Source organism: Carassius auratus, linkage group LG36F, assembly GCF_003368295.1.
Source record: "Carassius auratus strain Wakin linkage group LG36F, ASM336829v1, whole genome shotgun sequence".
NCBI lineage: Eukaryota > Metazoa > Chordata > Actinopteri > Cypriniformes > Cyprinidae > Carassius > Carassius auratus.
The window spans coordinates 786,193-801,332 of record NC_039295.1 but is presented as its reverse complement, the minus strand read 5'-3'; the positions used below and the strand labels follow the sequence as shown (position 1 = coordinate 801,332).

The following is a 15,140-nucleotide window of genomic DNA, read 5'->3' as shown; positions in this document are numbered from 1 at the left end:
AGCACGCCAAATACGCATACCATACCTCAGCTAATCATATGTGAGTGTGCCCTCATGAAATATAACCCAGATTGCACGTCTGATGGCAGATGGAGTATTCTGATGACGACTTTTCATTCCTTTTATGGACCTTGACACTGTTATTTACTTGGTAGTCTATGGGACAGTCTCAGGCCTCCAGGTTTTCATCCAAAATATCTTAAATTGTGTTCCGAAGATGAACTGAGCTTTTAGGAATTTGGACCGACATGGGGGTAAGTGATTAATGACTAAATCAGTCATCTTTAAAAGGTTCTGTATGATTTGAAAGAAGTGTAGTTATAAACACGGTGTAATGCACCCATCTATAGTGCAGCACAACTATTGGTCCTTACGTATCCATTTTGACATTTCATTTCAGATCGTGATTGTTCAGTTTGGAGGGAAACCGTTCAGTTGTTCTCCTCTGGACCTGGATAAGTGGATGTGGTGTGTGTTCCTGGGGTTGGGAGAACTGGTCTGGGGACAGGTAATGCAACAATTTCTCATTCTTAAGGTCAGAAAGGTCTAGAGTTGTTTTATACCCTCTTGATATTTGTTGTATGGAAAAAAAAACAGTTAAACAATCATTTAAATATCTTCTTTATGTTCTACTGAAAAAACTAAAAGTTGGAGAAACAACACAAAAATAATGAATAAATAATGACAGAATGTTCATTTTTGGGTGAATCCCTTTAATCACTGTAGAATTTTAAAATACATGGAATTTACCATTGGTAAGTATGCTCTTTTGTTGAGAGGCTGACAGATTGCTTTGCTAAAGCAAGTTCCCAAGAACAGGAAGTTGATTTTAGTATCACTTCATTGGGAATATTTTCATAATACACCGCATAAAGGGTTGCAGCCAAAATATAGCCTTCAAAGATTGACATATTTCCATGGATGAAAAATAGAAACATGACTGTTTGGTCAGTGTCTATATGAAGGAATTGTGAGTAATATATCCTACTATACAGTATGAATCTCATTGGTAGTTGCTTTTCTGGGGCATGTAAGTGTTCTTTTTTGCCATCTGAGTTGTCAACAGTATCTGCCAGCATAACTCAATACAAACAATACACAGGGCTTGTTCCTCATCTGGATCTGTGAGGATGGAGTTCTGAAATGAGTCTGCTTTGTGTGCTATAGTGTTCTAATATCCATAAACGAGTGTCCTATTCTGGGTCAGGTTATCTCAACAATCCCAAACAGCAAGCTGAGGTTCCTCAGAGGTGCTGGTCAGCTGTCGAAGAAGGATGAAATGCCAGAGGAGGAGATGAACGAGGACCAGGAGGAGATCGATCACGCTGAGAGAGAGTTGCGGCGAGGGCAGATCCTCTGGTTCAGAGGCCTCAACAGAATCCAGACTCAGGTTAGAACATCTGATAGTCTTTGGGAAGTTATGAATGACATGAAATATTCAGCATGAATTCTGCGAATGGCATCTGTGGGAAGTAACTATACTTCTGCTGGTACATTAGTTGTGTTTGCAATTATGTACTCAAGATTCACCATCTGCATGTGTTCTACGGCCAGATTTAGAACAGTGCGGAGGTTGAACCGCAGCTCGGCTCTGCCAAATGCCATTACTGGCACAAACATCAGCACTGATCGCAAGACTTCAGTACTGCTGCATTAATCATGGGTTGTCAGTTCACCTTTCATGAAAACTACTTTTATATTCCAACCAAACAGGATTGATTGAATAGTGTTTTGCATAATTAGATCTAAATTACAATGAAAACCTCAAAATAAACCTTGAGTATGATTCTGGGTGCTGCACATTTTAGGAACAACATATATTAATTGCATTTTTAAAACCGTGCCTACACTGGTAACGTTGAACATGTAGTCATGAAATAGATAAAATACTTACATTTTCCAAAATGTGCAATGTGCAGAATGCTGTAAAGTGCTTGACCTGACAATACAGTACTAGTGTGGTTTCTAGTGTGAACTGGAAGTAATGTATAATATATTTTCTTAGTCACTCAAATGGTAATAAAGCATTTATTTCGAATGCTTCATGTGTCTTTATGAAACATTTATTGTTGCATAATGACTATTAGAATGCTACTTTTAACAGATAGTAGGTAGTAGAATTACCAGTATAATTCCACATCACTCTATTCCAAATAAAGCCTTACTATGGTTAGTGTCTAACCAATTGTCTACACTTAAAAAAAAAAAAAGTTAGAACTACTCACTGAGTTACACTGGCCCTCCCCCACTCATATTATTCTTACACCATTCCTGCAATAATATTACACTCCAGTCTGAAATCATGTCCTTTAGCAATATCGCAAGCACATTGTTGTTCTGAATATCATCAAGGCTGATTAGTATATATGAGGGGACAGAGAATGGCCCTACCTGCTCAAAGACTTTTGGATCTTTACTTCCACTCCTCTGCTTCTCGGTCCAGGCAAAATCACCTAGCTCCACTCACATACTTTTATCTGGAACATATTCTAAATATCTGCACTCCCGGAATGCCGTCTGTCCAATCAGATTAGAGGAGCAGCACTAACTGTTGTATAATACGCAGTATACGACAGAGTTTTGGTAGTGGCATGCAGATCATTTACGGTGAATTGCTATGGCCTGTTGTTTGTCATTTGATATGATAACAGTACTCTTCTAGGCATAATGATGCAGTCCTGCCACAAGGCTCTCGAGGGTCTCTGGGCGTTCATCATGACTGCTGTCAAAGCTGCAACAGCAGGGAGGAGGACCTTTCTAAAGCCATCAAAGCCTCAGTGCTAATTTCAGATGAAGTGTTTAATGTGTGATGAGGGCCTGTCGAAGTCTTCTAAATCATGTCCATGTGATGAAGCATTGCTCCATGTATTTCTCTCCCCCTTCCTGCAGATCGAGGTAGTGAACACGTTCAAGAGTGGGACTTCCTTTCAGGGGGCTCTGAGACGCCAATCCTCCACCACCAGTCAAAATCAGGATGTAACCAATGTTTCTAGTCCTAGTCACGTGTCCTTGTGCAATGCTCTTTCCTCTCCTACCAGCACTGTTGCTGCTCCCTCTGGGCGTGAGTGACACTCTTCTTTGGGTGTTTATCAGGGATGCCCTTTGACACCAGACCTGAAGTGGGCCAATCATAAAAAAAAACAAAAAACAAAAAAACAACGACACTGGATTCAAAGAGATTCAAACTCATTTTAAAACAGTTATGCTCCTGCTGGATATGTATGTTTTGAAGCATCGCTGCTGGATAGAGATGGCTTAAACTGGTCCTGAGCATGAGCTAGTTTCTCAGGTCCAGCACATGTCCTGCTTAAACCAGCTCATGGCCAACTATGGACCAGCTTAATCGAGAGTAAACCAGCTGCCATGCTTCAAAACATACCTAACAAGCATATACATATATATATATTATTATTATTTATTTTTTAACAGGGGTATCACAAGTCTGGAGCTGGAAAATTGCAAAATTTAAGATACCTAAGCACTATATCCATGTAATTCATCAAAGTACAACGTGCAATGTATTACATTTCAGACTGAACACTGAACAGTAAACATCATGAAAAAGGCATCACAGGGAAGCAGCTCTGCTGCAAAAATTCTAAAAAGAAGCTATGTTCTGAAGTCTTTTGCAAATACAGTATAATGATGCATTAATCATATGTGAGGGTTACCATAATTACGAGACAACAGCTACTCAGAGCAGTTCTTATTCTCTGAGTCAGAAATGATTTGTTTCTATGGCAACAGCAAAATGGATCCATGTAGAGCCTTGTTATTGACAACAGAATTCTTAAAGGGGACATCGGATGCAAAATTCACTTTTATGTTGTATTTACATACAAATATTTCTTAGAAGTGTGTGGACACAACTAACCTACAATGATAAAAATCCATTCACTCCTCTTTTCTTACTCCCCAAAAACCTAAACAGTCTCAGTTATCAAGCGGTTTTGATTTTATGAGCAGTGTGACATGATACAAATGGTAATAAATATGCCAAAAAAACATGGTTACTACACCTTCAGTAGATGTCCCCTTTAATCACACAAATTCACCTCGCTATACTCTTACAAAGTAAATGAAAAACAAGGTACACACCACATTATGACTAGTAATAAAATGCCATAGAATTCCTAGATTCAGGTGTACAATCTTTTGATAAAGATGATTTGTTGGAACCTTTTAATTACAGTAGTTCTGAGTTTACAGGTCATTGGACAATTATGAAGTATGAAGACATTTCATTATGTTAATTTTGAGTTTTAAAGAACCACTGCACACTCTGGCCGGATTTAAATGTAGTCATTTAGCAGATACTTTTATCCAAAGCGACTTACAAATGAGGACAATGGAAGCAATCAAAATCAACAGAAGAACAATGATACGAAAGGGCTATAACAAGTCCCAGTTAGCTTAATGCAGTACAAATAGCAAGGTTTTTTTTAATTATATAATAAACAAAAAGAAAACAGAATATAATTTTTGTTTTTGGGGGGGATTTTCACAAGGATTTGTACTCAGGGTTCAGTTAAGGGATGATAACATCTCGGTTACATATGTAACCCTCGTTCCCTGAAGGAGGGAATGGAGACTTTACATCAGTGACTGACAAATTAGGATCTCGCCTTAGAGCCCAATCACATTTGAGTGTTAACAAAATAAGCCAATGAATGCTGTTGTGCGAGCTTTGCATCCTGCATCTTGCCCTGCAGTGAGGGTATATAAGGTGAGTGCGTGCAGTCGCACATTCAGTTTTTCACTGAGGAGCCAAGATGGTGTGCTTCTGTGATCCCTCCTCAGAGGAATACACCAAGGAGGGGCTGTTACGAGGAGCATCAGTTCTGGGAACCAAGTCTAACTGGGCCAGAATGGCACTATTAAGAGGACCTGCTCCTCGTCCTCTCTGACCCTGCACAATGTCTGTGTGAGAGGGCTCACTGGGGGAGACGCATACTTGTGTAGGCCCAGAGGCAAGAGGGCATTTCCGGATAGGAAAACAGGTCTACCTGAGCGTCCGAACAGCATCTCCAGATCATCTGGACTGTTTCAGGGTGAAGTCACCATTCTCTCGGAAGGGCAGGCCAGCGTGAGAGCTCGTCTGCTACACGATTGAGCTCACCTGGGATGTGAACAGCACGAAGCGACCTCAGATGCTTCTGAATCCAAAGACAGAGATGGCAGGCAGGTTGCGGCATGCTATGGGAGTGTAGACCACCCTGGTGGTTGATGTACACAAAGGTCAAAGTATTGTCCATCTGGACCAGTATGGCTTGTCATTTAAGAGCAATCTGAAGTGGCCCAGAGCAAGTCATACTGCTAGCAACTTGAGGCAATTGATGTGCCACTGCAGACGATGCCCTGTCCAGGTGCCTGATGCTGCATGCTCTTTGCACATGGCCCCCCAACCTAAGGTAGAGGCATCTGTTGAGACAACAACATGCCTGGACACTTGCACTAGGGGAACTCCCAGCCAAAGAAAGGCAAGGTCTGAAGTTCTGGCAACAGGATGGGGTGACTGAGCCCCAGTGAGTGCCTTGTTGCCATACCCATGTCTGGACTTGGTCATGAAGCCAATGCTGAATCGGTCTCATATGAAGCAGTCCGAGTGGTGTGACAACAGCAGCGGATGCCATATGCCTCAGGAGCATCTGAAACCGTTTCAGTGGGACTTCTGCCCTGAAATGACTCCAGGTATCCTCCACTGAGAGGCTTAGATTGACCGAGTCCTATTCAATACTGAGAAAAGATATCCTCTGCACGGGGGAGAGTTTGCTCTTTACCCAGTTGACCCAAAGCCCCAACCGGCTGAGGTGGCAGAGTACCACATCCCTGTGTTCACACAACTGTGCTCGAGACTGGACGAGTATGAGCCAGTCATCAAGGTATTTGAGAATGAATTACTCTTTCCATCTAAGGGACAAGGGCTGCCTCCAAGACCTTGATGAAGACACAAGGCGAAAGGGATAGCTTGAAGGAGAGGACCTTGTACTGCAATGCTTGTCCCTCGAATGCAAAGTGGAGAATCGAGTACATGTCATTCAGATCAATCGTTGCAAGCCAATCATGAGGACTAATGCATTGGAAAATGTGTTCCTGCGTTAACTTCTTGAATGGGAGCATATGGAGAGCCCAGTTTAAGAAATGCATGTCCAGATTACCTGCAACCCACCTCCTTACTTGGGTAGAAAGAAGTACGTTCTGTGAAACAGTGTATTCAGCATCGGCTGGAGGGGCCAGCTGTATCGCATCCTTCGCCAGTAGGAAAACAATATCTACCCTTATGCCAAAAGCTCAGGCCTGGTGGGACGCCTGGTGAATTAAATTGCATAGCTGAGGCCTTGCCGCCCGCTGGCGAAAAAAGAAGGGGATGAGAGTGGCAAGGCCTAGCATCACACACTGCCATCCTTGTTCTCTTGCGACTCAGAGATAGAGAAAACTTATTCTTACTGCACTGGCCATAAGCCTGTGGAGGAACAGAAATTTTACTTAAAAAGTTAAAGCCCTCCTCCGGGGGAAGAGCAGCTCCCTCCATATCTGGGTCACCCATCTCAGGAGTGGTTTTGCCCACTGTTTGGAGGATTTAACAGTGGCTGAGATGGGTGGCACCGTCTACCTCCGGGGGGCTTGATATCATGGTTGAGCTTGGCTTGTGGAGCATTTTTTTATTTTTTGTCGCAGAGGACAGATGCCCTTGGCGATGAGCAGGCTGAAGGGTAGCCCCTAACAGCTGGTAGCACATTGAGGCATGCTCTTGATAGCTTTGGCTTGCTTCTGAACTGTGAAGAGCTGCTGGGCACAGTCCTCAACAGTGGCGCTGAAAATGCCACCTTGTGAGATAGGAGAATTAAGTAAGCACACCTCTGGAAAGAAAGGCGCAAGGGTGGGCCAAGGCTATTGCCACATCGCACTGTCCCCCTCAGAAACCAATCATCCAGAAATGCACAGACAGAGAGACGTCTTCAAAATGATCCTCACTGCCTGCTAGCTCTTTTAAGGAAAAAGCTCTTTTAGCACTGAAGCACCCAGGGGAATGGTTGCTGTACGGCAGGACTGATTGATAAGCCTGTAGCATGCACAATGCAGAGAAAAGCTCTTTCAGTAGTGACCACTGCTGACGTGCCATCACACCAATGTTCTCTAGAGAGCTTTCATCTGGTTTGTTGCTTACACACTTGAATGATGATTGGCAGAGCAGAATCGTGAGAAACGCTCGCTGTGAAGAGAAAAGCTGAATGTGCGATTGCTCGAGTTCTCCTTATATAGCGGTGCTGCGGGGCAGGGTGCGTGATGCAAAGATCATCTTAACATTCATTGGCTTGTTTTGTTAAGGCTCAAATCTGATTGGGCTCTCAGGCAAGATTTCAATTTGTCAGTCGCTGATGTAATGTTGAACGTGACCAAAACCTCCATTTCAACCAAGGATGATACATTTTTTTTATTTAATTTGTAGTCCTATACTCTATAACTATACTCCTATCAGTCACATGGCAATAACGGCTCAGATGACTGACTCAAAAAAGTCAAAGGACTTTCAAAGTCAAAAGGTCAGGCTTGACCCATTGGGTCCAACAGAGGTTCGGCATTACACCGGAGCGCTCCAAACAATTTCTTATCTTTAGACATAGACAATTAGTGTATTGTCAAAGGGCATCCCTGAAAATCTGCTTTGCTTCTGATTTCCTCTTACTCTTCATGTCACTGTTTATCAGATCATCTTTAACCCACTTCTAAGAAGAACATGTGTTTCAATGTACCATGTGTTTGTTTTCCCCAGAGTGCTAAGAGCCCTGGACTAAGGGTGCAGTCTACGAAGTGAATTTCAGGTTGTGAGTCCCTCCATTGGCCGTCGCAAAATTGATGTGAACTAATATTCCACCAACAAACTCACCAGGCTGGGTAAACATTCAAGTATTGCCAACGGTACCATACTCCACTCAGCTGTAGCCTGACATGTTCTTTGAAATGCTCTAGGCTGCATTGTTAAAGTTACTCTATTGGTCACGGGAGGCTGTTTTCTTCCCTTTTTCCTTTTTTTTTCTCTCCACACAGCAATGGAGACGTGTGAAGAGTGTGGCGATTCCTCCCCATAGTCTTGTCTTATTTGTCGTCTGTGTGATGTAGATCCGAGGCCCACAGCGACCCATTATGTCTCATGATTTTACTCTGTTGGTCGTATGATACTGAGAGCTGCAGAATCTCACTAAACCTTAGGCCAGTCTTCATCTATGTGGTTCCTTCTGACATTTGTTTTCATCTGTCATTCAGACCTGTTTGTGTTGGCTTTGTAAGTTTGCTCTTAGCTAGGTTGAAAGTGTGCTATTTGCTACCAGAACACAAGGTAAGAATCAAGTTTAATGGTCATTGGAGGTAGTTCACTGATATTGATAATTTTATGTTCAACAGGTCAGTAGTTGGTGGTATGATAGAGGCTCTGTTACAAACCCTAATGAGCTCCTAACCTTTACTTTTGCATCTTCCTTCAAGAGAGGTTTACACGGGCATTGGCAAAGTCTGCAAGTTACTAACTTTCAGGTGGGGCAGTTCATAGATGCAGGTATACAGTTTGAGTAGGAGCGTTCTCTAGTAACCAACAGTATAGACACTTAGGGTTCGTTTTACTATAAGCTTAGACCAGCCAAGTGCAATTATTGTTGCTAGGATTTAGCACAGAGAACAGAGAGAAGGGTACAAGGGAGAGGATATTTTTTCCACACATTAATTTATTTGGCATGCCAGAAGAACACATTATTCGAACATATCATTTGGCAAGCCATGTTATTTTAACATTTACTTTAGAATATAAAAGACCCCTCAACTAGGAGTCCCTCAAAACCAGGTCTATCAAAAAAAGTTTGCCTAGATTTTTGTAATTGCTTGTTCATAATTGTAACCTTTGAAGCAAAATATTTGCTACTCCCAACTAGCACAGTAAAATATTTCTAGAAAGTCTCAGTTCCACACAGTAACAACTCATTAAGTTATTCTCCTATTTTTTAGTGTAGTTCCGTGAATCTGACCAAAACTCTTCGGCCTATACTTGAGTGTTTACACAGAGACGCATGGAGTTGTTGAAAGAACAGACTTGTGTTTGTTCTCGTCTCTTTTCTTATTCCACAGTCTGTGTGCCTGTGTTCATCTCTACATGGTGTTGTCCCGAGCTGCATGTTGTGTGTAGTGGTTGTGTTGGCTTGTCAAGCTTTTGGTTCACTTCCATCATCGTGTTGTGACTCTATGCTCTCGAAGCATAGGCTCTCCTGTCCCTGTCATCATCTATCTAAATGTTTGTAGACAACTTCTCTTTTATTTGCCTTTGACTTTGGGTTTACCTTGAAACTCATCCTGGATCTCAATATTTAATCTACTCCTTTTACCAAACTTTCCACGGGATGTGTTCAACTTGCATGATATTTTGGATTTTCTTTTTTTTTAATCTCTCCTTTTGTTCCATTTTTGTTGAATTAACAATGCTTGTCTCTAGGTATACAACACTTTGGACCATATTCTGTATTGTGTACTGTACGGGACATAAGAGCATTGCCTATGTTTTCCTTTCCTGTTTTTTTATTTTACCATGAGTTTAAGTTATGTTCTTTTTGATGCAATCCTTAAACTGTGCACGGTAGAATAAGTTAATTAGGGATGCATTCCAAATGTTTTTGGTGGGTCCATGGGCTTTCCCTCCTCCTGTTGTCACTGTGCCCCTGGGGGGGTCTTCCGAGCTCACTTTCCAAGCCTTTGACAACGATCTCTTTCCTCTCGCAGATACGTGTTGTGAACGCATTTCGTAGCTCCCTCTACGAAGGCTTGGAAAAACCTGAATCCAGAACCTCCATCCACAATTTCATGACTCATCCAGAGTTTAGAATAGAGGACTCCACACCTCACATTCCTCTCATTGACGACACCGACCTTGATGACGAGGCAGCCAGGAAGAACTCCAGTCAGCCCTCATCTCCCAACAAGAACAACAACGCCATCGACAGCGGCATAAACCTGACGACTGACACAAGTAAATCTGCAGCTTCCTCCAGTCCCGGGAGCCCGCTTCATAGTCTGGAAACATCACTTTAGCCACCTCATGTGGGAGACCGCTCAAAAATCATCATGGACTCTACATTTAAAAGCGCTCCGGAGTGCACACGAACATGGATCGTGTACTGTTGACTGTATGTGTGGTCGCGCCACATTCTTTTATCGAACGCATGAATGACGACTAACTTGCGGAGCGTCTCGAGAAACAATACAAGAGCGCAAGCGCAACGCTCCCACATCCTGAGGAAACAACAGACTATAATGAGTAATTTAAATCAATTTCAGCTATTATCGTTGCTCCTGCATGAATGTACATTACCCAGGTTTTTATTTGGAAACCTTCATTTTTATTTAAACGGTTTTGATTTGATTTGATGGGATGTGCGGTGGACTGCTAATTTAAGACAGCTTCTCTGATTCACTGATCTGTGAGTATTGTGTGTGGCATGTATCTAATTGTATAGATTTATTTGGTTATTGATTAAGGTGTATCCAGGTTGCAGGACTCCGAACTTGCACAATAGATTTGCACCTGTTGGAAAAAGAGATCCCATGGAAATTAGAATTTATTAAGCGTACATATATATTTATAGACATATTATAAATATATATTTACAGAGTTTAACTTTATTTGTTGGCATGTTGCCTTGTTCTGCTTCAATAACTACTTTAACTTATTTATGTCCTAAAGAGAATGTAATTTGTTTACAAACCTGTAGATATGTCCTGGTTTCTTTGTAGGGTTTAAAACTTCTTTGTAGGGTTCAAAACCACACGGCAGACATAGTTGGAACAGCTCACGTTGTTCAGTACTCCTGTAATATTCGACTTTAGATGTATTATTTCCAATTGTGCGCTGGACTTGCCTGCTATTTTGTCAAATAATGTAGATATTTTTAGAAGATAACAAAAGAAACCATAATATAGTGGGATATATCATTCACGTGGCATCGAAGTATTAAACAAGTGTCGGGATCGATTGCTCTGAGCACCCCGAAAATATACAATCGGTTTGGCTAGCTTCGAAGGTTTTGGCGATGAACTTGTGGTCGGCCTCAAATGTGAGCAGATATATCAGGTTGGATTTAAATATCTTCTTTAGAAGTACATACTATTTAACATAAAATAGTTTCAGTTCTGTGTGACCATAAGAAGCTGCGATGGGTTTTATGTTGGAAACATGTAAACTAAGTTATATTTGGCATCTCTGTATGGAAATCAAAATTGTGTTCAAATATTGTGATTTATTGTGTTGATTCTTCTTTTTGACATTTAATTTGTATATTTCTTTTGGTTAAAGGAAATGGACCCAGCTGCTGAGCTGACGACACTTTGAACAACTGAATTATGTCATGTAACGATACAAAAATAAGGAATGTTGCTTTTGCCTCTTTTCTTAAAAAAAAAGAAAAAAAAAAGAAAAACCCAAACCAACAACAACAACAAAAAATATATCTATATATCTATATATAAATTTATAATCCTTTTCTGCACTATCAGGATATGAATGAATTTCTGTGGTGTAAATTTAGATGTGCTTCTGTGTTCAAATCAAGCTTGTCTTCCTGCAGTCAGTAAATATACTCTAGCATCTCAACAGTATTCACTAGTCGTTAACTATTTATTGTACTCTAGAAGTGAAAGGACAAATGGGGGTCTGTTGGAAGGCACACTTATGAAGTCACCCATGTTATTCATCGATATTCTTTGGAATTTGAAAGGCATGATGTCATACACTTAATATGCAACTCATTTTTCTCCATCGTTCTTAAATTGAAAAGTTGTTGACAATTTTACTCATCGAGATAAGGTGCATAAGCTTTAACTGTTAGCTCAGGCATACTCAACGAGAGAAATATATATGAAAAAAAACAGACAGATTTGCACCCCCCCCCCCCCCACCAGAAATTGTTTTCCTTTTATCATGTTAAAGGTATGGTTTATTCACCCTCACGCCGTTCCAAAAGCATTATGAAAGCTTCACAGAAGTGAGCTGCATGACTTCTATTCTATATAAAGGTGACATATCATGAAAATCTGACTTTTCTAGGTTTTAAGTGCTATAATCAGGTCCTTGGTGCATCTACCAACCAAGGAAACATGAAAAAGATTAACCTAGTAACTTTGTTTTGGTAAGTTTTTTCTGCAAGCGTCTGAAAAAACGAGTGTGTCTGATTTCACTCCCCTAGTTACGTGGCAAAGGGATCTCATTATAATATCACTGCCCCTTAATCTGTAAGTTTCCACCCATGGCACTATCATTTTTGCAAACGACAACAGTGTACATCTTTTAATGCCATTGGGAAAGTTTGAGCAAAACACACTAACTGTTCTGTCTTTGGCTGCACAGACGAGCACAGAACACTGTATAGAGTCCCAGCCTCAGAGGAGACAGAGCAGTGGATTTATTGATTTATTTACTGTATATTGCTACTGCCACACAGACCTAAAATAAACAAGCAATTTATTTCCCAGCTGTTTACCTTCACGGACACAACCAACTCTTTTTGTAACTCGTGTGTTTTTAACATAAACTCGTGTGTGAATGAGAACTTAGTTTAGTACTCACATGCTGTAACAGCCACTTTCTGTCTGTGTGCACTCAGAAAACTCTTTATCTGAAGTTTAAACTAATATGGTTTAAAATGCATGATTTCAGTGCAATAAATAGATAATCAGAACCCAAACAGATGTTATTTAGCAGGTACTGGCTGTAATGGCGTAGCCCTATACTGAAAAAGGGGGTGGGGTGGAGCAGCTATTTTGCATTTAAAGAGATAGGCACAAAAAAACAGCTTCCTCTCAAAATAGGCATTTTCAAATGATCTAATAAATGATCTGTTTGGTAATTTGAATTGAAACTTCACAGACACATTTTGGGGACAACTGAGACTTATATTACAAATTTAAAAAATGGGCATAATATGTCTCCTTTAAAGACATATGAAACAACAGAAGTAGATTAGAATAAAGGAATTACCTACAGAAAGTCATGACCTCCTCCGTAGCTCTCCTTGGTGTGTGAGAGAGAGCTAATGATGAACAAACTGATCTTTTCAATTGATCGGCTGATGGGTGAACTATCCCTTTAACACATGTCAAAGCCTCATTCACAGTCATTCCCAGACAGCAAGCAGTTTCGGCCCAGGTCTGGCCCATATCTGGCCCGCATGGATTTCATGCGGGCCAGATGTGGGCCGGATCTGGACCAACACTATGTTGCTGTCTGGGTTCTGTACACTGACCAAAAGAATCACCTCTGACACATAGAAAGGCAACGCAGGGGAGTTTCTCTGAAATGTGCGTGGACTGCATGACTCCAGAAAAGATCTTTTACAGTATGACTGGCCACTTCAGTTGAATTCATTTTAGTTCTGTGCCCTTGTGTTGAAGGGCCTAATAACGGATGCAGTTTAAAATGCTTAACTAATAAAATGGAAGGATGGCAGCATTCTAATAATATTGAATAATAATATTTCTTGCAATACATCAGCTTCTATGTACTGTACTTAGCAGCATGCGTTTTGTGGAACAAAGAGCATACGACGCCACAGGTACTTTTGGCGCACTAGCAATTTATGGGCAAATGAAAAGTGTTCATCCATCTTGTTTTTATGAATTTTATAATCTATACAATAATTGTAAATAAACAAACTCAATGTCTTTGTTCATTTAATACTATGCAAAAAGTCAAGCTTTCTGATTGTTTCTCATCTACCCTAGAGTGTGTTGCTGGAATGTTTGTGGTCAACAAGTCAGTAAAACAACAACGGCAAAACTAATTGTGATGTAAATGATTTTCTAGCCTGAGAATATGAACTGACTCTTGTTGCTTCACTGTCCATACCACGATTCCAGACAGGAGCGCAAGTGATACAAATGAAATGAAAGAAAAAATGACAAAAAAACAAGCACTTAATAAATTCCCAGAGAAGCATGAACCCGTGTCCCGTGAGCAGTGTGCGCGCGTGTGTGTGATCTTTTATCTGTACCATATGCTTTTATGTGCTGGGTTTGGTGCAGACATTTCAGAGCTGCAGCACCATTATAGTACATGAAAGTTAAAGCTAAAGTAAGATCTTTAGTCTGTCTGCTTTAATTCACTGGGATTTCTCCATGATATCAAGTGTGGCTGTATACGGAGCCGCTGTGATTAGTTGTACAGTAGTTAGTTTGAGTAGTTTTTATTTGGGCTCTATTATAATTATATTTGTTATCATATTCAGTTAAGTCACTCTTAAAAGTACATCTTATTACACTTTATAAATGCACTAACCTAATATTAAACCAACATATACAACATGTATAAATTTTGGCACTAAAGTTCCTATGTTTCAGGATACATCTTAAAAACATAAATAAATAAATAAATAAATAAAGAAAGAAAGAAAGAAAGAAAGAAAGAAGAGTTCAATTACTAAAGAGCATTTGCCATACAGACACTTGATCTGAATAATCAAATTAATTAATCAAATCAATGCCAGTTTTATTTCAGAATCACAAATATAACTAAATATAACTAAACTTGTTTTTATTGTTAAATGTTCTGCTTTCATTTTAATTTTAGTTAAAGCTTCAGTAATTTTGTTGTGGGCTTTTGTAATTTTATTGGTTCTTAATATGTATTATTAGTATTACCCGTATTTTAAATTTGTCTATAGTTTTTACTGATTTTAGGTCAGTTTCAGTTTAAATTATTTAAGCACATAAACTAAAGAAAAATTAGATAATTAAGTTTTAAACTATGTATAATAACTCTGTGACAGCTGCTTATCTTAAGCCTAACCACAATGTTATGTCAACCCCACCTCAATAAGATTGCAATGCAATAATGTTGATAAACATTTCTGAATACAGTACAAAAGCAGTTCTGAACAAAAGCAATATTATATCCATTCATTCTCCAAACCACTTCTCCTCCTTATCTCAGGTGATCTTTTCATGGTTTATGGGTCATTCCACGAAATCAGTGCCTTTACCACATGGAAAAATTGCAAATAATTATATTATAGTTAAAAATAAATAAATAAATCAATGTAATCTACTTAAAATAATAATAATAAATAAAGGAAAAAAAGCTAGTTTACTGCCTAATGTTCTGGTATTTT

At 40.0% G+C, this 15,140-nt stretch overlaps 1 protein-coding gene across 11 annotated transcripts in view; it reads left to right on the top strand.

Annotated features, from left to right (window-relative positions):
* Window positions 1-13,971, top strand: part of atp2b2 (ATPase plasma membrane Ca2+ transporting 2) — a 132,134-nt gene extending 118,163 nt beyond the window's left edge. For 7 of the 11 annotated variants that reach the window (XM_026240754.1, XM_026240756.1, XM_026240753.1 and 4 more), the window contains 3 exons: window positions 401-508; window positions 1,208-1,390; window positions 9,763-13,971. In XM_026240754.1, the coding sequence (XP_026096539.1) occupies window positions 401-508; window positions 1,208-1,390; window positions 9,763-10,071 (600 nt within the window). In that variant the 3' untranslated portion in view covers window positions 10,072-13,971. Of the gene's footprint in view, window positions 1-400; window positions 509-1,207; window positions 1,391-2,889; window positions 3,062-7,774; window positions 7,827-9,762 lie in introns of all 11 variants that reach the window. The other 4 variants (XM_026240763.1, XM_026240759.1, XM_026240761.1 and 1 more) reach the window with 3 other exon arrangements.
* The last annotated feature ends 1,169 nt before the right edge of the window (window positions 13,972-15,140 follow it).